Here is a 25571-nt window from a genome sequence, read left to right on the forward strand (position 1 = left end):
GTAAGAGTAACAGTCTCTGTATTCTTTTTTAAATTGTACATTATTGTTATTTTTAATTTGTACTTTTATGGCGTTAATGCAAAATGCTGAATAAAGAATTTTGATGATGATGATAATGATGACCGATCAGTGTGTGATACGAACTACAACAGTGGTACTTGGTATTCGGTCACACTATCCCACTATCACTGCAGGTTGTATGGAAAGGATTCATGTGTATGATCTCCACCATTGAGAGTGAGTTTGGCTCTTTTGTTTACTGACTACATTGCCATAACTTTTACCTCACCAAGGGGGTGACCCCAAATGGGACACAGCATCTCCGCAGTGCCTGCAGTTGGTTATATTGGCAATAGTTGCATTGAGGTCAATATATATTTGAGGAAAAATTTCCCTTGGGTGCATTCTGTGAGAACATGACAAGGCTGTGCAAAGATTTATTTTTTAAGCCATGCTGAAAAACAACATCTTGACAGAAGCATTCTACAGCAAAGAAAAATTGTACACAGTTTGCCATCAGAAAATTGAACCATATATTTTGACTAGATTTGTAAAACAAATTTTTCTTTAAGTGGAGTAACAAGGTGTTTGAGAAAAGAATAAAAAAATACTGCATTTCATGAGGTGCAATGAAGGAATCCAAACACAACCTTCAAAATAAGACGGAGACTCGATTTTTCAAGATTAGTTGTAACACCAAAACAGGTTTAACAATGTGGAGGGCGACTATTTTAGTGCCTGGTTAAAACTGCTATATACGAACATACCAATCTAATTTCATTGAAGAAGAACCCAATGATGAAATTCCAATTGAATCTTTTTGTGTGGGAATCAGTCTGTCGGAAGCCATTGAAAGCATCTACTAAAGTTGGTACTATCCACACCCTTTACATTTAAAATTCAACACAACTCGGATCTTACTATTTAGATTCCATCAGATAGGTTTCAAAAAGGAAACTCTAAAAACATAGAACCTTACTCCTCCACAAATATACATACATTTGAAGTAAATGTGCAGTTTAAGAATTCACAAATCATTCAAAGAGTACTTCTGGGAGGGTGTAGCAGTCATTCTTGGAGATTTACTTTTGTAATTCTTTTGTGCATTCCCACATGCATAACAGTAGCCAATGAACAGTGAATAATCATTGAATAGACCTGCTTTACTAGGACCAATGGTGATTAATGGAGGTGCATTCCAAGCCATTGTCTTCTGTCAGCCCATTGTGTCATCAAAAGTTGGCCAACTGCATATCAGCCTTGATGCTGTAGTGCAGCTCCATTAATATAGGCCAGGACTAACCCACGTTCCATCTGAAAGTGAATACAAGAATCCCCCAAACCAGTTTCAGCTTTACTCTGCCTCATCAGGAAAATAAAGCTTGTACTCGGATGGCAGAATAAGCAACAATACATCTGTACAGATCTACACCAATTGGGTGTCTCAGGCAGCACATTAAATTCATATTTTTTTTATTAGGGACACCCCAATTGTGATAAGTATGTCCGGATGTGGTTTCCATGCCCGTTGTGTCATAGAAATCAAGCTAGGCTTCACTGACAAGGCAGAAGCATGCTTGTGGCTCCTTGAAACTGAAGAACGGTGGTGGCCTTGCAGTTATAGATGGACTGTCTTTATTGGGGTAAGACCAAGACTGTTTGAACCTGAAGTTGATCCATCTCTGTAGGTCCCACGTTAGCAAAGAAAACATTCTAGAATGCTTCCCAGAATAATGAGAGCAGGAAAATAATTCAAGTTATCTTGCGAGCACTTTTAAATTGTTCTATATGAAGCAGGTATACACTCAGACATGCGGAAGTGTGCTGCCAAAGTCCAACTGCATCTGCACATTTTTCCTGCTTGGCGAACCCCTTCGCCTATACCCTCACCAATTTTGGGGGCGCTTCCTTGCAGTTCCGACTCTGGTTACAGAATTAAAGCTGGTCTTCATGGAGTACTATTTCATACTCTACCCGCGGTGGGGAAGGGGGGTACTTGTCTGCCCATGGTTGTTAAATAGGGACATATTTGCATGCTTGTTGGTATTCAAAAGGTTAGGCAGATACTCCATTGTGGAATACCCAAAATCCACACCCAGGTGCGAAGTTGCTGACCTGTAATAATACACCACATTGGTATACTATTAAGTATGAGCAATCCTGTTTAAAAATGCACATTCATACTTTGTAAATAACAACACAAACTTACACTAGCAATTTAAGGTATCTGTACGTCCAAGTTCCAGGTGCGCGAATACGTTTCTGAATCGGAGCCAATAGCTTAAAATGTCAGCTGGCAATGCTTAAGTGGCAAGAAAGAATGTGCGGGACTCTGGGATTGAATTGGCAAGCAAAATCTTGATGAGAAACCACCGACTGTACCCTTAGAACTATTATCTCAAACCGGCATATTATTAGAAAAAATATAGGCCACATGGAGGCGTACCCTATGCACTATACAGATTGTATAGAGCACTAGTGAACTCCAGGAACAGTCAAAAGAAATTAGAAAAATTAATCTAGCATATTTTTTAGAATGTGAATTTGGACAAATGTAATCTAATTGATTTTAGGAAAGACATGATGATGTGGATTTATGATAATCCTTATCCAATGCTGTTCAAGTGTATTTATTCATACAGACATCTAAAAAAGATCATTGGTCGATCATATTCCACCTCAACCCTATCTTTTCCTTACACCACCCCATGTTATAGGTTTAAGAAACCATGCAAGGTAGCCAACTATTCTTTTTCTATGGTCAAAATTGTTTATTGCTTAGAAGCAGATACATTGAACTAATAATAAACCATTTTCTTCAGAAACTAAAATGACTACATTAGTACAATAAGGCACATACCTTCCAGCAGCTCAACCTGTTGATGAACTAATAACTGGTCTATCTGCAACAAAAAAAGACAAAGATTTAGCAAATTAGGGAAATGATATAGGCACATTAAGCAACAATGGAAGTGCCTGCTTAAATGAAATTTAATTTCTACTGTCAGTGAAGACTGAGAATTCAGTAAGGCTCAAGTGGAAGAGTTGACTACATGGTCTGACTAGAAATTACAACCATACAAATGGATTACTGAGTATACCAGTAGCAATGGAAGCCCACAAGTTGCCTTCGTACACCCCCTTCCGCCCCACACACACACACACCCCTATGATGCATAGAGCCATTGTTAGACACACTGGATCACGACTGGTACTGAAATGGAGTAAAGGTGTGTAGTATTCTCCTCTTACTATATATCTCATGTAATTCTTCTCCCTAGCTGCTCAGCCTGTATGAGTGTTCTAATTGGAATGTTTGGTGTGTGAGCTATGTGTGGAAGGCTTGAGTGACTGTGGAGAGTGACAGTTGATGAGTGGGGCTGAGCAGCTAGCAGGCTGCTCCTGGTGGGGCTATGAATGGAGTTATCAGTTGGCTATGTATTGGCTATGAATTGACTGTAACTTACCATCTAGAAGATTTAACCACCTTTTGACTAACTTGTGAATAAACCTCTTGGTTTACATCTTACCAGTGTAGCGTGGTTACTACAAGGTGGTAGAGGACTTTACATCTTCCACCCTACCTTGACTCTGTCTGACAAATTTAGAGTTTGGTGCAGTGAAATTCATGGACTTGTATGACCTGCTGTCACAGCAGTTCATGCAAAGCCATTTAAAGGTTTGGTGTGCATCTGTTATTGGTGATGGACGTTTATATCAAACATTTAAATGTTTTTACTTTCCAAAATCAAACTCCCAAGGCAGGAGTTTGTTTTTGGAAAACTGTAAACTAATGGCCACAACATCATGGGAGTTTCAAGCCAAGGTGTTGGATTATTTGTTTGTTTTTTCTTTTCTAATTCTGGTGCTGGCAGTATATTTAAAAAAAAGAAAAGCAATCAGTCTGCCCACTATAAATAAGATGGATGGTCGAATAGCTTCGCTTCCACGACCCATAGGGAGTACGGGCTTGCCTAAAAGAGTTTTATGTTGACAGATTAAAATGTACTCATTTAACATAAACCTTGCAGTCTGCCCAACTTGAAATTGGGCATGTGGACTGAGAGTTTGGCAGAGTTGCAGTTGCAATGGTGTGGCCTGTTTGCCAAAGTCTAAATCAGACCCAAAGTCTGTTAAAACCATTACATAGCTATTTGCATCAATAAAAGACTTATTTAAATTACATAAAAAGTGTGGACAGCAATTACAAATTCCTTACATCACTATTGACCTAAAAACCTCTGTACATAGGCCCACTTGTGGGTAGTGAATTTAATAAATTAAGGACTTAACCATTTCTTACATAAAAACAAGAACATAAAATACTCAAATAAAATATAGCAAAGATTGATCTTGACATTCAAATCATAAATCCACACGTCTCCCCCCCAACCCCCCCCCCCCCACTTCAGCTTGATTCTGGATGGATACATCCAACAATTGCCAAAAAGGATTGATACTAAGCTGCTTGGCTGCTTGTCATGATTTAATTGCATAATTTAGGATCAGATGATTTTGTTAACTAAGAAAAAGAACCTTTGCTACCCAATGAGTGTAGAGATAGACTAATAGATGGATGAGCCTGCAAATAGAGCTTCTGCATTGCCAATGGCTAGGAAATAGCCACGGACAACAAAGCTTGTTGCATTAGTGTCAATGTGAAATCAAACTTTTTTAGGGTATTTGATAATTTCTATACCTGGGGACATTTTCTTTTAAACCAACAAACAAAATCACTGCTCCCACTTAATTGCATGTAAACAATGCGATGAGTTAATTTCTTATGGGTACAGCTGCAAGGAATAAAAATGTTAAAATATACATTTTTGCCACTCATATTTATCCAGTTAAGCCTATCTACACTCTCACAGCTTGCATCATTGCACTTGCTGAAATCTTTAAAACATTTTTCTGAGAGCCCTTCAATCCCTTCGAGATCACAGGAGGTGTCAATACCAAGCCGTTCAGCCCCATAGAGGGCCTGGGTAGTCAATTTGAGCTGCACCAACTTCTAAAGAGGCTCAAAAGATAAACCCACACAATTGAAATCAAAGCAAAGAAGGGCATGGTTGTGGCTTGTAGGGCTGTTTTTTTTTCCAAGACATACTTCATGAAAGTGCAATACCAAGGTATTTGTAGTTAGAAACATACTCTGCTTTTGAAGCCCTAGAGGAAATCTGTGTACACGTGGAAGAGATAAAAAAAAATTTGTTTGGTCCTATCTGTGTCAAGGGGTATGGACAATGCCGGCTCAGTCTGCACAGTAAGTATTTGTGAGCATCCAAAGTTCACTCTTTTCTTACTACCGCTGACAGAGTCTGAAATCTGAAGGTGTGCAGGACATCATGACAGTAGGGCCTTCAAAACTGGAAGCAAGATTGTCTTGGCTGTGGCACCACACTTGAATCATAAGTAAGTGTTTACTCAGAATTCCCACCATAAGGATCAGCAGGTCAGCACCACTGCAATGGGAGACAGACACAAAAGATGGATTACCCTTCCTTCTTAAGATCTCCATTGACTAGTGAAAGAGAGAAGGGATAAGCAGCATAACGTTTCCTAATGTAAAATAGCGTAGGAGTATTAGCCATGTGAATCAGTATCAATGGGATGTATCTCATTACAATGCGGGCTTTACACCGCACTACCATTACGACGCAGCCATCACAATGCAAGTCGTTACAACGACTTGCGCTGGAGGCGCTGGATTTAGGAATAGTATGATTTACTATTCCAACTCCAGCCTACGTAACAGTAGGGAAGGTGTTGGAATAGTAAACCATACTATTCCTTAGTCTCTTATATCACTCTTTTTCCTCCTAGCTGTTCTTTGATACCACTTTCACCACATCCAAGATATTGACAGTTGTCTCTCCCTTTGTACATATCTTATATAGAGTTCTACATTTCTGGCAGCCTCTACCACTTCTAAGGTGCTTTTAATACTACACTCTCCTTACTTTTCTTGTACTTGGTGTTCATTAAGACCTGATCACTTAACACTTGGTCATATGTTAAGTGCTCAAATTCAATGTGACCACCAAAGTCCTAGAGTGGGTACACATTGGTCTATAGTGGAGTGGTGTGGCTCACTGGTTAGAGGCGGCAGACCCGGAAGCAGAGGACGGCCCGGGACCAGGGTTCAATTCCCGATGCGGCAGGGTCGTGGACCAGGGTCAGCGGACGCCATAATTCTCGCCTCGGTGCCTACTCTAACCAGGGATCACACTCAGCAACTCTGGGCATTAGCTTGCCTTATTTCCACAACGACCCCCCACATACGCCGGGGATGCCTGGTTTCACCTTGGAGATACCCAGCAGGGACCATCTCACAGGGAAAGCCAGGACGGGTTCCCCAGCGGTCTACAGCGCTGAGATACCCCATGGCGGGGTGATACATGCGCTTTACAAGACACCATTACATTACATTACATATAGTTTCCCCCCTCTTCTTGTGCTCTTGTATGAAGTTTGTACCTCCCCAACATCATATTTTTTTCATCCACATCTCTAATGCATCTTTTTCAAGACAACATCATACACATAAAGATTAACTGAATTTTTAGCAGAAGGCCCATTTTTCTATTTCTGTAGGACAATTGGCCACAAACAATGCTTTTACAAATAAAGTGGTCTTAGTGAATTGCAATCTACTTCCTCTAACCCCTGTCCATAACCTCGGAACAAGTCTAACCACACTTCCCACAGTTTAGAAGGTTCCTCTGGTTCCACAAGAAATGGAAGCAGTTTTTGAAAAGCAGAAATACAGTAACAACAAATTAAAACAAATGATGTTGGTTTTGCTGTCTCAATGTTTCACAAAAAATGAACAAAAAGGAAGTAGTCACCATCACCCTAATTTTTTTAAGAAAATGAGGGTTTGTATCTTTACATGGGATCGGGGGCATCACACGCGGTTTCTTTGCCATAAAATGTTAATGGGTGTATCCATTTTTCTTTTTTGCTGAGTGCACAGCATGATTAGCAAAGAGGTTACATTAGTGGGGGCAGGGGAAGCCTCTACTCCGAGAGTGCTTGTTGATAGGCAAGTATCAGGCCTCCTTACGGCAAAGTGCACATATTAGGTGGGACGGGTGCCTGGCTCAGACCAGCCCGACATCCACACTTGAGCCTTCGCCAGGCTCTGCAATGTAGGGGTTCGGAGCATTGCTGCTGTAATCCCCAAAGCTCCAAATGAGCATTGGCAGCCCCTGACACAGCCAATGAGGGGTCAGGGGTTGCAAATGCTCAGCCGGTCCTCGTGCTAGCTGCTGCCTTGTGGAGTTGCGGGGGTCGGATCGGGCCTGAGGGAGGCAGCATGCCACAAGTGCTCTTCCCTGTGGCACTGGGTTGATGGGCTCTATATTGTAAAATACAACCTGCCCCCCTCCCCACAGGAGGACGTGGCACTCAGGGAGGCAAGGAGTCGGACCCCTATGATTTCACAACTTCATTCCTGTGGGGGGATGACTAAGGGGAAAATTGGTAAGTGTAGGAGCCCTCTACTGCTTGCACCGTGAGCTCCATGCACACACACTTCCTGGACCGGAGGAAGCTGAGAGGGCAGGGCTACCCAAAAGAACTAGTTGTGATATCTGCAGCTCCTGGTGAGAGAATGGGAATGGCAGAACTGAAGGTAAGTCTTCCCAGATCTTAGGCAGTCTGTGGAGCTGTGATCTGCTGATTACACCATCACCAGCGAAGGCAGCATCCGGTGACCTGATCTCCAATCCTGGCTGCACATGTATCCACATCTTGTGATTGTGGGCAAAGTGGTTCCACTATCCGTTGCCGACGGGATCTCATTTCCAAAACTGAAAGTTATTTTTAGGGTGTTCAGTGCAACCACACGGCAGGCTATTTGTCAGATATTCAGGAAAATGTAAATTGTTTAACATTTATATGTACATTTTTCTTCTGTGAATAGTCAGGAAATATGAAAAGTAATCTGTATAAGCCCCACCCAACCCTGATCTGCATTCAACACCACTGAATATTTTTATTGTACTATTTGAAAGCACCTATCAAGGCCCTGAGCGCTTTTACAGGTACCTGTTGTAGGAAAGATTAGTTTCATATACTAGCCCCTTTGCAGCGGGGCTAATTCCCCCGCGGTGCTGGGTGGAGGGGGCGCGCACAGCTCGTCATGCAGCACGGTGGCGCTGTGCTCATGATGAACTGAGCTCGTCATGACCACGCCCTTTCCAATGGACCGCCTAGCACAGCAGGGGAATTATTCCCGCGTGGGAATTCCGCAACGGTCATGACGAGCTCAGCTTGTCATGAGCACAGCGCCACTGTGCTGCATGACGAGCTGAGCTCATCATGGGCACCCAAGAGGTTAACAGAAACATGAATTCATGGAGCATTTGCTTCTCAGTACTATCATGTTTGTTGAGTTGTGGAGGTCACATCTTTAGCATCTGTAGGCTTTCCTGTTTCCAGTTGATATTTATGGTAAATTCTGGTGGGGTTTTTCAGTGTTTTTAATACCTTAAATAACAGAAGTTATCAATGTTACATGTTTTCACTCCATTAAAAACGACAGAAGCAGTGTTTAACGGTGTTTATGGAATGTTTTGCTTTTACTATTGCTTGCTTTCTGCAGTGATAGTACATGTGCATAGACAGTGTGCATACAGGGTACATGAGGTCCAAATACAATTTTACAAATCAAACTTATTGTAGTACACAATACAATACTTCTTTGGTGAGTCTTTGGTCATCCACACTCAGTCTTTCCTTCCCATGTAAACATTTATATGTGAAAAGGCCTGACCGCGCATCGTTATGCCCCAGATAGTGAGAACGCGGCTTCGGAATCTGACGTGGGCTCTGACCTTGCTGGACAGCGCAGCAGAGATTACCATAGTGAGAGAGGCCCTCCTTCCACTGATGAAGGTGACAGCGACCGATTCTTATGTTGTGATTGAAACTGCTGATACGCATGTTGCTCCCCCTGAACGTCTTTTTGAAATTGTCCTGCTAATTGAAGGTGACATGCAGCGAACTGTAAAAGGGGTATTTTGGGAAAATCTCTCGTCTACGTATGACATTTTGCTTTCGGAGGCTGACTGGCCCCCACCTTTTGTTCTCGCAGCTCCGCGAGGGGAGGAGGTAATCCTACCCAGTTTCGCGCACACTGTGCCGAGAGTGGAAGCGCTGCATTTTGCAGAAGAGTGGGCTCTGGCTCTTGCGCTGGCTGTGTACCGCAATCAGTGTGGCTGGGATAAATTGCCACCAAGCCACGAGATTCCTTTACGATCTCAGCCACAGCCTCAACCTCAATATCCCATACGGCGTGAAGCCAAAGCTTCAGTCGCGGCTATCCTTGAACAATTGGAATATCAAGGTGTAATTGAAACGTGTGTGTCACCGATGAATAACCCCCTTTTTACTGTAAACAAGCCGGACGGCTCATATCGTTTGGTTTTGGATTATAGGCATTTGAACTCGCATTGCCGTAACTGCGCAGTACAGAATACTCATGGCTCTGCGTTAGTGAATAGTCGTGAGCGTAAACGGTTCAAAACCACGCTTGACATTTCCAATGGTTTTTATGCCCATAGATTAGACGGTCTAAGTTCCCAATGGACCAGTTTTACATGCGGCGGTGTGCAAAAAATGTTTCGGCGACTCCCAATGGGCTACAAGAACAGTCCTGGAGTATTCTCCGCACGCATTGTCTCTCTGCTGGAGAGCTTCGACCCAGTTGCTTGTTCGTATGTGGATGACATTTATCTCACAGACGACGATCTTTGGGAGCATCTGTGTCGAGTAAATAGCATAATTTGTAACTTTGCTGACATAGGTTACAAGTTTAACTTTGCAAAGTCGCACATTGCAGAGTACACAGTGCTGTTTCTAGGTTACGAGCTTAACAACGAAGGGAAGGGTTTAGCACCCCACTTCCTGGAGAAATGCGCACAGTTGCGTTCTCCGACAACACTGAAAAAATTACAATCTCTTCTGGGCTTTTTGAATTTCGGAAGGACTTACATTCCGGAATATGCCCAGCGTATCAAGCCTTTGTATGCTTTGATACAACCATCTTTTTCCAAATCATGCTGGCTGCCTGAGCATTCAGCCATTCTGCAGTCTTTGCAGGCTGATTTGTTCGCTTCTGAATACTTACAGACTCGTGATAACCAAACCAACCTGGTGATAAGAATTATCCCTGGGGTGGTGGGTTTCACGTACCTGACTTTTAATGAAGGAGATACAGTACCTATTGCTTACAAGTCACACTTGTACACTTCGGCTGAACTGCGTTTTTCCACTGTGGAGAAAGTTTTAACGGCTGTGCAGATGGCAATTCTTAAGGAACGTGCCCTGTCACAAGGAAAAGCGCATGTTGGTTGTTACCCCGTGTCCTGCCTTAGAGGCGGTTACAAAAGCCAGTGTACCTAATTCCAAAGCTTTGCACCCTCGGTGGATTCAATGGGCTGCGTCCTTGACGTCCCAGGATGTCACGTTTATTTTTGACGCCACTTTACGGTCGCAGGAGTATTTACAGTATGAATTTGTTCATCCTGCTCCATTAGCAATGCGGCTGTTGGAGGATTTCCATTGCATCATTTACACTGATGGTTCGGCGCAGGTTGCGCATGGCTCTAAACATGCCTACGTTTCCGCTTGCGCCATTGTGGTTGGTGCCATGGTGAACGATGAGTTCAAGTCCAGTGTCGTGCACACGCAGACGCTTGGGGACTGCACCGCACAATTAGCAGAGCTTCATGCTCTGATGCTTGCATTGGAGTACGCAGATCCTAGTGTGACGACTTTAATCGTAAGTGACTCATACTACTGTGTCCAGTCTTACAATGAAAACTTGTTCTTTTGGATTCAGAATAAATTTCGTGATTCCAAAGGTAGCACAATAAAACATAAAATGATCTGGGTCCGAGTGGCGGAACTTAAAGAGAAGTTGCCACTCGTGTTTGTGATTCATACTCTCGGTCATCAGCGCGTGGGGGTCCACGCTGTTGGCAATTCGCTTGCTGATGAAGCAGCGAAGTCAGCGGTATCAAAATACTTAGTTGCAGCGGTCACGAGGTCCAAAAGCAAAATAGATGATGACATCTTGGCAGCAGTTGCTGCAACGGAGAAGGGAAGTAAATATCCTGCGGGGTTCCCTTCTAAATACACATACCACTTAGGTCCCGATAAGGTTCCTTATGTGAAAATCCCTGATGTTGGCGAACGTCTAGTTCCCAACTCGGATCGCAGGGCTGCTTTGATTGCAGCGGCTCATGAAGGTGTGGCGTCTGCGCATGCGGGCGTCTCAACCACTGTAACTCAGCTACAACAAAGATTCTGGTGGCGGGGACTGTACAAACAGACGCGCGATTATGTTCTTCAATGTGACATTTGCCAGCAGATTAAGCCTTCAACTGCTGCGCGTCTGCCTCAGACATGGTTGTATATCTCGAATAAACCGCTTGGATGCGTTTATTTGGATCACTGCGGTCCATTTTCTTCTGATACTGCATACAAGTACATCTTAGTAGCAGTAGATTCATGCACACGCTTTGTGTGGGTATGGCCACATCGGAGCGCTGATTCACGTACTGTCATTAAGGATTTGCGAGTCTTTGTGGGAATTTTTGCCTGTGGTACCTTCCATTCGGATCAGGGTCCGGCTTTTGCCTCTAAGGCGTATAAGGATGCTATGGTTTCGATGGGGGTCCAAGTCAAATTTTCGAGTCCCTACAGACCTGAGGGTAATAGTGTAGTTGAACGAATGAACCGCGACTTAAAGCAATCTTTGACAGCTCGAGTTATAGGCACTGGCAGAAACTGGTTAGCCCACCTCATAGGCGTGCAGCGTGCGCTTAATAATCTCCCTAGAAGGTCTCTGGGTGGGCGGACCCCATATGAAATGCTCTTTGGTATCAAGATGTATGTCCCTGACCTCGATGGGCTGGACTGCATGGCCCAGACCACGGCCTTTGACGTAGATGAACATTGCAATGTTTTATAGAATCTACAAAAGACCAGAGACAGTCTTGCAAAGGAACATTTGCCCTCCACATCGGATGATGCACTGCAGGTCCCGGTAGTTGGCTGGCTACCCCAAGTTGGAGAACTGGTTCGAGAGAAGATCGATAACAAGAAAGAGTTTGGTCCCTCATATCGAACACCGGTTCGAGTTCTTGGAGTGAAGGGCACAAGAACAGTCATTTTACCACCACTTCCAGGTCGTAAGGAAAACAGATTTATTTCTATTGACAATGTCAAGACACACAGGGTGGCCGATTCTTCATAGCATGACACCGGCTGTATCCTGTCCTTCCATGGTGAGGCACTCTGTGCTAGCAATAACTTCTGGTGCAGAACAGGAGGTGTCCCTCGAGATGCCTGCCATATCCAGTCCTTTATTAAATACTATTCCTGTTACTAACATTGATGAGCTGAATTACACTTATCCTGCTGATTTATCGATGCCTGATTTACAGACCCGTTTGGCAGACCAATCCAGATTCTCTTTTGACTCTGTTTCGGAAATTTCAAAGAAACCCTCAACTGTTGCAAAATATGCCAAGTTATTTAAGAAACATTTTTTGATTCCCCCATGGACATACATTTGGTTGATCCTATTTTCATTTTACCTTTTTATGTCAATTGGTTTTGTGTTTTATTTTTTCCGTCTGATTGATGGTCACTACGTTAAAGAAAGAACAGGAATTCGGTACCTAAATGGAACATTGGCCCCTCTTTCCTCTTCACATTCAGCGCACAGACTGAAACGAAACTTAAATACAGTCAACATCACTGCTTGGCCTGTCCTTGATGGGATTGTGTGGGATGCGGTTAGGTTTCAGATACATGGGCCCACTGAAGTGATTAATGTTCTAAATATGCTTAGAGTAAACATGGGAGATGTGATTAAACAAAATATACGTTCTGATGATTGGGATATTCAGGCCGTAGAAGCATTATTTTCTGATTTGAAGTATTATGCTGCCTTCGATGCTGAGGATCTGTATTCAGATTCTACTAATTATGGTGATTTGTTTTGTTTTCAACATTATGGTAATCATTTTTTACATAAGACAAATTCCAGGAGGGTTGCTGTAAATTATACACAATGGGAACATTGCCCTGCTCCATTAGGTAGCAGCTCCAATACGTTTCTGAAAAAATACACTTATTTCACAGACTTTAATCAATCTAATCCAGAGTCATTTTATTTTAAAATGACACAAAAGTCCATGTCCAAAGTTAGACTTACCGATACAAAATTGCTGTATTCGAAGTCCTTTCTAGACAGGTTGGCTGTAGATGGCTACGAGTTTTGGAAAGGAACAATTGACCCTAAATCGGTTTGGGGTACCAAAGATTGGCAGGTACAAGGCACTGAGGCTTTGCACCGTGCATGTCTCGTCCCGAATCACATGTTGTTTTTAAATTCATCCATTTTCCAAACAACATGCTTTGGATTGGCTACTTCTAAAAAATTAAATACACCGACCATCCCAAATTTAGAGGAATATTCAGGTTGGGGTAATTTTACTGATTTGTCCATTCATGAGTTACAAGCTCTTTTGCACAATTCATTCTTTAACATTTCCGGTTTGGATTCCAAGGGTTGGCTGGTATGGCAGAAGAGTGCTGATTCTTGCCAACGCCGTTTTCTGGGTTTGACTAAAGGGTTCACAGAAGTCAGACCCGATCCCCGTTTTGAAGGAGACTATACTGTCACTACTTATTCTGTGGGGAAGCTGTGCCAAAATTGGTTACAACATTCCACATTAGCTGCAGTTAAACTACATCTGTCTCTATTAAATGATAATGTGGATTTGAACGATTTTATAAAAGGCCCAGCTAAAGGTAGATCTAAACGATGGCTGTATGCGATTTACAATGAAATTTGGAAAGTTTCACAAATTGAGGCTGCTAAACGCCTGAGAGCTATTGATCAAGCAAATTTAGAAAAGGTGCTTGCAGTTGTCGATAACAGTATTAACACGCTTTCTTCCCGAATTTACACGTTGAACAATATTGTGTCCTCTGTTGTGGACATTGTACATGATGAAGTGTCCGTGTTATATCATGGTCAAAATCAATTGCGTTCTGTGATGCAGTTTTCTTGGACACTACAGACTCTTAAGTCTCGTCGAGTGCCTTGGAATTTTATGAACGTTTCATCACTATTTGCCCCATTTAATTTGACTGAAAAACAGCGCATGCTATCAATGAGAGATGCAACATTTTCTATGTTACATATTGAAAAATTAGAATCTTTGCCCTTTTCTGTGGCTGAGGTGACTGCTGCTACATGGCTTATCCATGGTGTTATCACCTTACCTTTTGCTTTGTATAAATTTACAAATTGTATGAAATATATAGCCATTGGGCGATATGAACCGTTAGGCAGTGCTTTCCTACATGAGACATGGTCTTTACCATACACTTACAGATGCCTAAAGGAGGGAAATGAAGTGAATTTGAATGGTGAAGAATGTACACAGTCGCCTGACCGTTCATTAATATGCAGACACATCCAGTTGCATGGTTCTTGTAATCAGGACAAACCTAATTTGGCCTGTGTTTTGAAAGGGACACCAGTTCCTGCAATAGTTCCCACGTTCACTTTATTGTCCAACGGTAGTTATTTACTTTTGAATAACAAACTTTGTTGTGGGTTACAGGCCGGTATCGCTTATGTGGTTACCGTTTCAGAGAGGGTGGTTTGCTGCAAAAATGTGTTATATCCACCCACACATGGGAATTCAGATGTTTTAATTTGGCCAAGAATATCAACCTTGAGAGCTGAGTTCAATGGTTTAAGCCGTATAAGAGCCCTTTTGTCTCAAAAGCAGGTGGCCCTGAGCTCTGCCCGCGAAACTTATGTCCTTCACATAGCAAACACACGCACAGAGGTGCAAGCCCTTTTAAGTACTGATTTGCCGTTTCATTTCTGCGAGCTGGTTCATCAAATCTTCAATGCCTCCTCCACAGTAGGCCTGGCTCATTTTTTTAAATTGGTTAGCAGTGGTCTCGTGACTACATTTGAAAAAGTATTTGGTATTATCCCTGCGTTCTTTCATTCTATGTTCGCAAGCCTGTTTGGCGAATTTCCTGTTTTGCTGGCTTTGGCTGCAGGCGTTCTGGTGATATTTTACTTTATAAAACATGGATGCCCATCCTGCGCAAGGAAACGCTCAGCCCCTACTGATGCAGTTTCGCAACCGAATGCTTGATTACTATGGCTCCTTGCCGCTTGCGACTTTAAGCGCGGCTTTTGGATTATCGCTCAGATTTTCCTATTTCACATGTGTCCAGCCCGTGTTTCATTGCCTGAGCTGTGATTTCGACTGGGCCATTGATTTGTGTATCTGCTTACCGACTTCACCTGACGTCGACTTTGATCAGCTGATGAACCCCGTAGTGGCTCAGGAGTTGGTCTGTTCAGGCGAAAGGGTTATGGCTGTGGCAGCGATGCATGGACTAATGGGTCAGTGGGACATATTCGCAGCGGCGCACGACTTTATACAATACTTCTTTGGTGAGTCTTTGGTCATCCACACTCAGTCTTTCCTTCCCATGTAAACATTTATATGTGAAAAGGCCTGACCGCGCATCGTTATGCCCCAGATAGTGAGAACGCGGCTTCGGAATCTGACGTGGGCTCTGACCTTGCTGGACAGCGCAGCAGAGATTACCATAGTGAGAGAGGCCCTCCTTCCACTGATGAAGGTGACAGCGACCGATTCTTATGTTGTGATTGAAACTGCTGATACGCATGTTGCTCCCCCTGAACGTCTTTTTGAAATTGTCCTGCTAATTGAAGGTGACATGCAGCGAACTGTAAAAGGGGTATTTTGGGAAAATCTCTCGTCTACGTATGACATTTTGCTTTCGGAGGCTGACTGGCCCCCACCTTTTGTTCTCGCAGCTCCGCGAGGGGAGGAGGTAATCCTACCCAGTTTCGCGCACACTGTGCCGAGAGTGGAAGCGCTGCATTTTGCAGAAGAGTGGGCTCTGGCTCTTGCGCTGGCTGTGTACCGCAATCAGTGTGGCTGGGATAAATTGCCACCAAGCCACGAGATTCCTTTACGGTCTCAGCCACAGCCTCAACCTCAATATCCCATACGGCGTGAAGCCAAAGCTTCAGTCGCGGCTATCCTTGAACAATTGGAATATCAAGGTGTAATTGAAACGTGTGTGTCACCGATGAATAACCCCCTTTTTACTGTAAACAAGCCGGACGGCTCATATCGTTTGGTTTTGGATTATAGGCATTTGAACTCGCATTGCCGTAACTGCGCAGTACAGAATACTCATGGCTCTGCGTTAGTGAATAGTCGTGAGCGTAAACGGTTCAAAACCACGCTTGACATTTCCAATGGTTTTTATGCCCATAGATTAGACGGTCTAAGTTCCCAATGGACCAGTTTTACATGCGGCGGTGTGCAAAAAATGTTTCGGCGACTCCCAATGGGCTACAAGAACAGTCCTGGAGTATTCTCCGCACGCATTGTCTCTCTGCTGGAGAGCTTCGACCCAGTTGCTTGTTCGTATGTGGATGACATTTATCTCACAGACGACGATCTTTGGGAGCATCTGTGTCGAGTAAATAGCATAATTTGTAACTTTGCTGACATAGGTTACAAGTTTAACTTTGCAAAGTCGCACATTGCAGAGTACACAGTGCTGTTTCTAGGTTACGAGCTTAACAACGAAGGGAAGGGTTTAGCACCCCACTTCCTGGAGAAATGTGCACAGTTGCGTTCTCCGACAACACTGAAAAAATTACAATCTCTTCTGGGCTTTTTGAATTTCGGAAGGACTTACATTCCGGAATATGCCCAGCGTATCAAGCCTTTGTATGCTTTGATACAACCATCTTTTTCCAAATCATGCTGGCTGCCTGAGCATTCAGCCATTCTGCAGTCTTTGCAGGCTGATTTGTTCGCTTCTGAATACTTACAGACTCGTGATAACCAAACCAACCTGGTGATAAGAATTATCCCTGGGGTGGTGGGTTTCACGTACCTGACTTTTAATGAAGGAGATACAGTACCTATTGCTTACAAGTCACACTTGTACACTTCGGCTGAACTGCGTTTTTCCACTGTGGAGAAAGTTTTAACGGCTGTGCAGATGGCAATTCTTAAGGAACGTGCCCTGTCACAAGGAAAAGCGCATGTTGGTTGTTACCCCGTGTCCTGCCTTAGAGGCGGTTACAAAAGCCAGTGTACCTAATTCCAAAGCTTTGCACCCTCGGTGGATTCAATGGGCTGCGTCCTTGACGTCCCAGGATGTCACGTTTATTTTTGACGCCACTTTACGGTCGCAGGAGTATTTACAGTATGAATTTGTTCATCCTGCTCCATTAGCAATGCGGCTGTTGGAGGATTTCCATTGCATCATTTACACTGATGGTTCGGCGCAGGTTGCGCATGGCTCTAAACATGCCTACGTTTCCGCTTGCGCCATTGTGGTTGGTGCCATGGTGAACGATGAGTTCAAGTCCAGTGTCGTGCACACGCAGACGCTTGGGGACTGCACCGCACAATTAGCAGAGCTTCATGCTCTGATGCTTGCATTGGAGTACGCAGATCCTAGTGTGACGACTTTAATCGTAAGTGACTCATACTACTGTGTCCAGTCTTACAATGAAAACTTGTTCTTTTGGATTCAGAATAAATTTCGTGATTCCAAAGGTAGCACAATAAAACATAAAATGATCTGGGTCCGAGTGGCGGAACTTAAAGAGAAGTTGCCACTCGTGTTTGTGATTCATACTCTCGGTCATCAGCGCGTGGGGGTCCACGCTGTTGGCAATTCGCTTGCTGATGAAGCAGCGAAGTCAGCGGTATCAAAATACTTAGTTGCAGCGGTCACGAGGTCCAAAAGCAAAATAGATGATGACATCTTGGCAGCAGTTGCTGCAACGGAGAAGGGAAGTAAATATCCTGCGGGGTTCCCTTCTAAATACACATACCACTTAGGTCCCGATAAGGTTCCTTATGTGAAAATCCCTGATGTTGGCGAACGTCTAGTTCCCAACTCGGATCGCAGGGCTGCTTTGATTGCAGCGGCTCATGAAGGTGTGGCGTCTGCGCATGCGGGCGTCTCAACCACTGTAACTCAGCTACAACAAAGATTCTGGTGGCGGGGACTGTACAAACAGACGCGCGATTATGTTCTTCAATGTGACATTTGCCAGCAGATTAAGCCTTCAACTGCTGCGCGTCTGCCTCAGACATGGTTGTATATCTCGAATAAACCGCTTGGATGCGTTTATTTGGATCACTGCGGTCCATTTTCTTCTGATACTGCATACAAGTACATCTTAGTAGCAGTAGATTCATGCACACGCTTTGTGTGGGTATGGCCACATCGGAGCGCTGATTCACGTACTGTCATTAAGGATTTGCGAGTCTTTGTGGGAATTTTTGCCTGTGGTACCTTCCATTCGGATCAGGGTCCGGCTTTTGCCTCTAAGGCGTATAAGGATGCTATGGTTTCGATGGGGGTCCAAGTCAAATTTTCGAGTCCCTACAGACCTGAGGGTAATAGTGTAGTTGAACGAATGAACCGCGACTTAAAGCAATCTTTGACAGCTCGAGTTATAGGCACTGGCAGAAACTGGTTAGCCCACCTCATAGGCGTGCAGCGTGCGCTTAATAATCTCCCTAGAAGGTCTCTGGGTGGGCGGACCCCATATGAAATGCTCTTTGGTATCAAGATGTATGTCCCTGACCTCGATGGGCTGGACTGCATGGCCCAGACCACGGCCTTTGACGTAGATGAACATTGCAATGTTTTATAGAATCTACAAAAGACCAGAGACAGTCTTGCAAAGGAACATTTGCCCTCCACATCGGATGATGCACTGCAGGTCCCGGTAGTTGGCTGGCTACCCCAAGTTGGAGAACTGGTTCGAGAGAAGATCGATAACAAGAAAGAGTTTGGTCCCTCATATCGAACACCGGTTCGAGTTCTTGGAGTGAAGGGCACAAGAACAGTCATTTTACCACCACTTCCAGGTCGTAAGGAAAACAGATTTATTTCTATTGACAATGTCAAGACACACAGGGTGGCCGATTCTTCATAGCATGACACCGGCTGTATCCTGTCCTTCCATGGTGAGGCACTCTGTGCTAGCAATAACTTCTGGTGCAGAACAGGAGGTGTCCCTCGAGATGCCTGCCATATCCAGTCCTTTATTAAATACTATTCCTGTTACTAACATTGATGAGCTGAATTACACTTATCCTGCTGATTTATCGATGCCTGATTTACAGACCCGTTTGGCAGACCAATCCAGATTCTCTTTTGACTCTGTTTCGGAAATTTCAAAGAAACCCTCAACTGTTGCAAAATATGCCAAGTTATTTAAGAAACATTTTTTGATTCCCCCATGGACATACATTTGGTTGATCCTATTTTCATTTTACCTTTTTATGTCAATTGGTTTTGTGTTTTATTTTTTCCGTCTGATTGATGGTCACTACGTTAAAGAAAGAACAGGAATTCGGTACCTAAATGGAACATTGGCCCCTCTTTCCTCTTCACATTCAGCGCACAGACTGAAACGAAACTTAAATACAGTCAACATCACTGCTTGGCCTGTCCTTGATGGGATTGTGTGGGATGCGGTTAGGTTTCAGATACATGGGCCCACTGAAGTGATTAATGTTCTAAATATGCTTAGAGTAAACATGGGAGATGTGATTAAACAAAATATACGTTCTGATGATTGGGATATTCAGGCCGTAGAAGCATTATTTTCTGATTTGAAGTATTATGCTGCCTTCGATGCTGAGGATCTGTATTCAGATTCTACTAATTATGGTGATTTGTTTTGTTTTCAACATTATGGTAATCATTTTTTACATAAGACAAATTCCAGGAGGGTTGCTGTAAATTATACACAATGGGAACATTGCCCTGCTCCATTAGGTAGCAGCTCCAATACGTTTCTGAAAAAATACACTTATTTCACAGACTTTAATCAATCTAATCCAGAGTCATTTTATTTTAAAATGACACAAAAGTCCATGTCCAAAGTTAGACTTACCGATACAAAATTGCTGTATTCGAAGTCCTTTCTAGACAGGTTGGCTGTAGATGGCTACGAGTTTTGGAAAGGAACAATTGACCCTAAATCGGTTTGGGGTACCAAAGATTGGCAGGTACAAGGCACTGAGGCTTTGCACCGTGCATGTCTCGTCCCGAATCACATGTTGTTTTTAAATTCATCCATTTTCCAAACAACATGCTTTGGATTGGCTACTTCTAAAAAATTAAATACACCGACCATCCCAAATTTAGAGGAATATTCAGGTTGGGGTAATTTTACTGATTTGTCCATTCATGAGTTACAAGCTCTTTTGCACAATTCATTCTTTAACATTTCCGGTTTGGATTCCAAGGGTTGGCTGGTATGGCAGAAGAGTGCTGATTCTTGCCAACGCCGTTTTCTGGGTTTGACTAAAGGGTTCACAGAAGTCAGACCCGATCCCCGTTTTGAAGGAGACTATACTGTCACTACTTATTCTGTGGGGAAGCTGTGCCAAAATTGGTTACAACATTCCACATTAGCTGCAGTTAAACTACATCTGTCTCTATTAAATGATAATGTGGATTTGAACGATTTTATAAAAGGCCCAGCTAAAGGTAGATCTAAACGATGGCTGTATGCGATTTACAATGAAATTTGGAAAGTTTCACAAATTGAGGCTGCTAAACGCCTGAGAGCTATTGATCAAGCAAATTTAGAAAAGGTGCTTGCAGTTGTCGATAACAGTATTAACACGCTTTCTTCCCGAATTTACACGTTGAACAATATTGTGTCCTCTGTTGTGGACATTGTACATGATGAAGTGTCCGTGTTATATCATGGTCAAAATCAATTGCGTTCTGTGATGCAGTTTTCTTGGACACTACAGACTCTTAAGTCTCGTCGAGTGCCTTGGAATTTTATGAACGTTTCATCACTATTTGCCCCATTTAATTTGACTGAAAAACAGCGCATGCTATCAATGAGAGATGCAACATTTTCTATGTTACATATTGAAAAATTAGAATCTTTGCCCTTTTCTGTGGCTGAGGTGACTGCTGCTACATGGCTTATCCATGGTGTTATCACCTTACCTTTTGCTTTGTATAAATTTACAAATTGTATGAAATATATAGCCATTGGGCGATATGAACCGTTAGGCAGTGCTTTCCTACATGAGACATGGTCTTTACCATACACTTACAGATGCCTAAAGGAGGGAAATGAAGTGAATTTGAATGGTGAAGAATGTACACAGTCGCCTGACCGTTCATTAATATGCAGACACATCCAGTTGCATGGTTCTTGTAATCAGGACAAACCTAATTTGGCCTGTGTTTTGAAAGGGACACCAGTTCCTGCAATAGTTCCCACGTTCACTTTATTGTCCAACGGTAGTTATTTACTTTTGAATAACAAACTTTGTTGTGGGTTACAGGCCGGTATCGCTTATGTGGTTACCGTTTCAGAGAGGGTGGTTTGCTGCAAAAATGTGTTATATCCACCCACACATGGGAATTCAGATGTTTTAATTTGGCCAAGAATATCAACCTTGAGAGCTGAGTTCAATGGTTTAAGCCGTATAAGAGCCCTTTTGTCTCAAAAGCAGGTGGCCCTGAGCTCTGCCCGCGAAACTTATGTCCTTCACATAGCAAACACACGCACAGAGGTGCAAGCCCTTTTAAGTACTGATTTGCCGTTTCATTTCTGCGAGCTGGTTCATCAAATCTTCAATGCCTCCTCCACAGTAGGCCTGGCTCATTTTTTTAAATTGGTTAGCAGTGGTCTCGTGACTACATTTGAAAAAGTATTTGGTATTATCCCTGCGTTCTTTCATTCTATGTTCGCAAGCCTGTTTGGCGAATTTCCTGTTTTGCTGGCTTTGGCTGCAGGCGTTCTGGTGATATTTTACTTTGTAAAACATGGATGCCCATCCTGCGCAAGGAAACGCTCAGCCCCTACTGATGCAGTTTCGCAACCGAATGCTTGATTACTATGGCTCCTTGCCGCTTGCGACTTTAAGCGCGGCTTTTGGATTATCGCTCAGATTTTCCTATTTCACATGTGTCCAGCCCGTGTTTCATTGCCTGAGCTGTGATTTCGACTGGGCCATTGATTTGTGTATCTGCTTACCGACTTCACCTGACGTCGACTTTGATCAGCTGATGAACCCCGTAGTGGCTCAGGAGTTGGTCTGTTCAGGCGAAAGGGTTATGGCTGTGGCAGCGATGCATGGACTAATGGGTCAGTGGGACATATTCGCAGCGGCGCACGACTTTCTGGCACATAGCGTTCTCGAGAACCCACTGAGTTGTCCTCTGATGTTGCTAGAGGAATCGGTGTTGGAGGAGCACGTATGTTATTTCCCATTGCTTAATTGGATGGCTGAACTGTTTTCGGATGATGACAGTGATTTCATGTTGGAAGCTGTAGCTACCTATTTTGCATATTCATTCAACCCATGAGTGACTTTGAAGACTTTCAATATTATGGCACGTGATTTTTTAGTAATTCTGAATGGTGCCTTTGCTTCAATACGAACATTCGATTTTTATATGTTCTGGGCCTGTGAACTGAGAGTAGGCCTTAAATTCCTCTTTTAAATTTTGTGTGGCCACTATAGGCATTCATACATAATTTTGCTTTTCAATTTTACATACATTTTTATACATTTAGCTTGGCTCAATATCATTGAACTCTGCTTTCATGTTTTACTTTTCAGATGGTAATGGCTTGTGTTTTAGCGTTTTTAAACCGTCCTCGGATCATTGGGGGGGTGTCATATGGTTACTACGTTTCTATATATTGTGTTAAGTTAGCATGTGCTTATTAAATGTTTAAACGCAATATTTTCTTCCATCTTGAGTTTGCACACGACACCTACTTGTTATTGTAGCTTTCAACCCAGACGAAAGATGTGATTTATTTGAGAATAATATGTTATTTGCTCTACTATCAGTCGTGCTTGGTACACTTGGTACAACTGTCTGTACACCGAGAACTGCACACTCTAAGAATAACCTAACACAAGGTTGCTGAAGGCCTGAAGGTTTCCTCATTTTCGCAGTGCAGCAGCAAGGGATACAAACGTTACCCCTTTGTTCCATTTCTTAGAGTTTAAAATTTGCCATTGTGAGCATATAATTTGGTGTAACTGATTGGTGATATTCGAGTGACATGTGACACATACTAATTTTGTCTCACTGCTGTTGGTTTTCTTCTGTAGAAGGGCATCCCTAATGTAGTATTTGGCACTCTTATAAGACTCCTTGATCAACCTATGTGGGTATCCTCGTTTGAGTACTTTTAAGTTGGTCAGCATGTGTCTCAAAGTTGCCAATGCTGGTACAATTTCTTCTTAGCCTTAAAAATTGGCTGAATGGAATGCCATCTTTCTGACTACGTGGGGTGAAAGCTCTGAAATTGAAGTAAGGTGTTTATCGTGGTGGGTTTAGTATAAAGCAGCACTTCAATGACACTCTCTCTAGCCTGGATCCAGATGTCTACAAATTCGATCCTTTCTTTGCTCATGTTAGGGCTGAACTTGAGAGGGGGATCACATAGATTGAGCCAGAGGGTAAATTCAGTGAGTTATTCTTCTAGTCCACTCCAAATGAAGAAAATATTGTCAATGAAACGATGCCAATGACGAATATTCCCAAAAAATAGGGCAATCTCAGTAAAGATGAAACGATCCTCAAAATTGCCCATATAAATGTTGGCAACATTTGGGGCGCAGGCTGCGCCCATGCTTACCACCTGAATTTGTTTGAAGATAGCCTTATTAAATTCAAAGTAATTTTCTTGTAAAACTGTACTGAGACATTCAAGAATGAATAGATTGTCTATGTGATTGTTGTTGCTCTCAAGTGCTTTTTTGACCGCTTCTAACGCCCCCCTCTGGGGGGCGTTAGTGTAAAGCGCCTCTATGTCCATAGAGACCAGGATATCAGTATGAGGATTAAATGCAAGTCCTTCAATGATACTAATGAGGTGTCCTGTATCTTGAATAAACACTGGTAGAATCTGTACCATCGGTTTGAGGAATTTGTCGACGTACTTCGACAAAGGTTCCGTAATTGATCCAATCGTGAACACTATAGGTCTGTATGGTGGTCGTGAGGTGCTTTTGTGTGTTTTAAGTGATCCCCTTTGGTATAGCTTTGTTCGCCCTAAGTTGGCAGGGTTTGCCAAAACGTGGGCCCCTTGCTCACTCTACCACTGGATTCAAGATAGCCTGGCTGATGAGGATTATGAATTCGAAACCGGCCCCAGGATGCTTGTTTCCGGTTCAGGGAAGACATGGCTTGGCAGTTCGGGCTGAACTGTTCCCATGAGGCACAGGGTCAGACTGATTTGCATATGGCCATGTCTGAACTGGGGTGGCGGAGTGAGTTAAAGAATGGTGATGGATTAAACCCAGATCAGTTGACTGGGGGTAAGCGTTTGATTTGCTCAAGCGCTCCGTCCATCATCCCCTTTGGTATCGCTTTGTGTGTTTTAGGCACCCCATACAAGACTGGAACGCTGGTGTAGTTCTGATTAAGGTAGTCAAATTCTTGTTGGCACAGGGTGCCTCTGTCAAGGGCTCTCTTTGTAAACGATAAGATGTCTTCTCTGATCCTTTTACTGGGATAGGAATTAACCTTCTGATAGTGTTCCGTGATGTTAAGCATGACTTCAATTTATTGTTTGTAGTCACTGCTGTTGAGTGTAACAACCCCCCCACTCTCATTAAAGGGCTTAAAGGCGATGTATCTGTTGGTGGACAATGTTTTTAAAGCCATGTATTCCTCATAATTGAGGTTGTACATGAGCTTAGGGACAAATCTAGTGATGTTATGTATTTTGGAAGAAACAGCCTTTTAAAAAATTCCAAATTCTGGTCCCACTTCATCTAATGTTGGAGTAAAGGTAGATTCAGGGCGTAATCCTGTCTGATTAATGATCTCAGGAGGGCCGCGGTTATCAAAGATGTTTTTTAGTCTAATCTTCCTAAAGAACGATTGTATGTCTCGATTGAGTTCACATTTATTAAGTCCAATGCTAGGGACAATAGATAAGCCCCGTGAGAGTACGTTTAAGGCATGCTCATCAAAGGGAATTTTTGATAGATTGAAAATGGGAATGAGGTCCATATGATTAGAGGTATTCTTTCCCTCCAAAATTGGTTCCTCCTTGCTTGAGGATATTGAGGGTTGTAGCAGGGTTTCCGTTCTCCCACAGAACTGTTCACAGAGATCTAGAACCTGGGTGAGTTAGGGTGACCCACAACTCACCTTTGTTTCAGAAAATCCCCTTACCAAGCTAGCTACAGTGTCTCATCGGTAGTGATAACTTACCAATGACTTAGACAATCCAGAACATGAACTCAGAGTACCTCAGGTATCGTGGAACACATGAACACTCTTTCGTTATATTATCATTCCAAACCGAAACTGGGAGGCAAAGAATACACGTGCAAGTTTGAAATGTTTATTTTTCAATGCAGCATTCTCAAACGCAGTATCTTGTATAATATCAACATACATATTATAAAAATCAGAGTCAGCAG

The 25571-nt window shown here is 43.0% G+C and overlaps 1 protein-coding gene across 1 annotated transcript in view; it reads right to left on the reverse strand.

Moving 5' to 3' along the window:
- Window positions 1-25571, reverse strand: part of LOC147683688 (phospholipid scramblase 1-like) — a 254558-nt gene that overhangs the window by 220516 nt on the left and 8471 nt on the right. Inside the window, exon 2 of the mRNA XM_086942565.1 lies at window positions 2861-2903. Within this exon, the coding sequence (XP_086798691.1) occupies window positions 2861-2903 (43 nt within the window). The remainder of the gene's footprint in view (window positions 1-2860; window positions 2904-25571) is intronic.

The sequence above is a fragment of the Lissotriton vulgaris genome, chromosome 11, assembly GCF_964263255.1.
Source record: "Lissotriton vulgaris chromosome 11, aLisVul1.2, whole genome shotgun sequence".
Lineage (NCBI taxonomy): Eukaryota > Metazoa > Chordata > Amphibia > Caudata > Salamandridae > Lissotriton > Lissotriton vulgaris.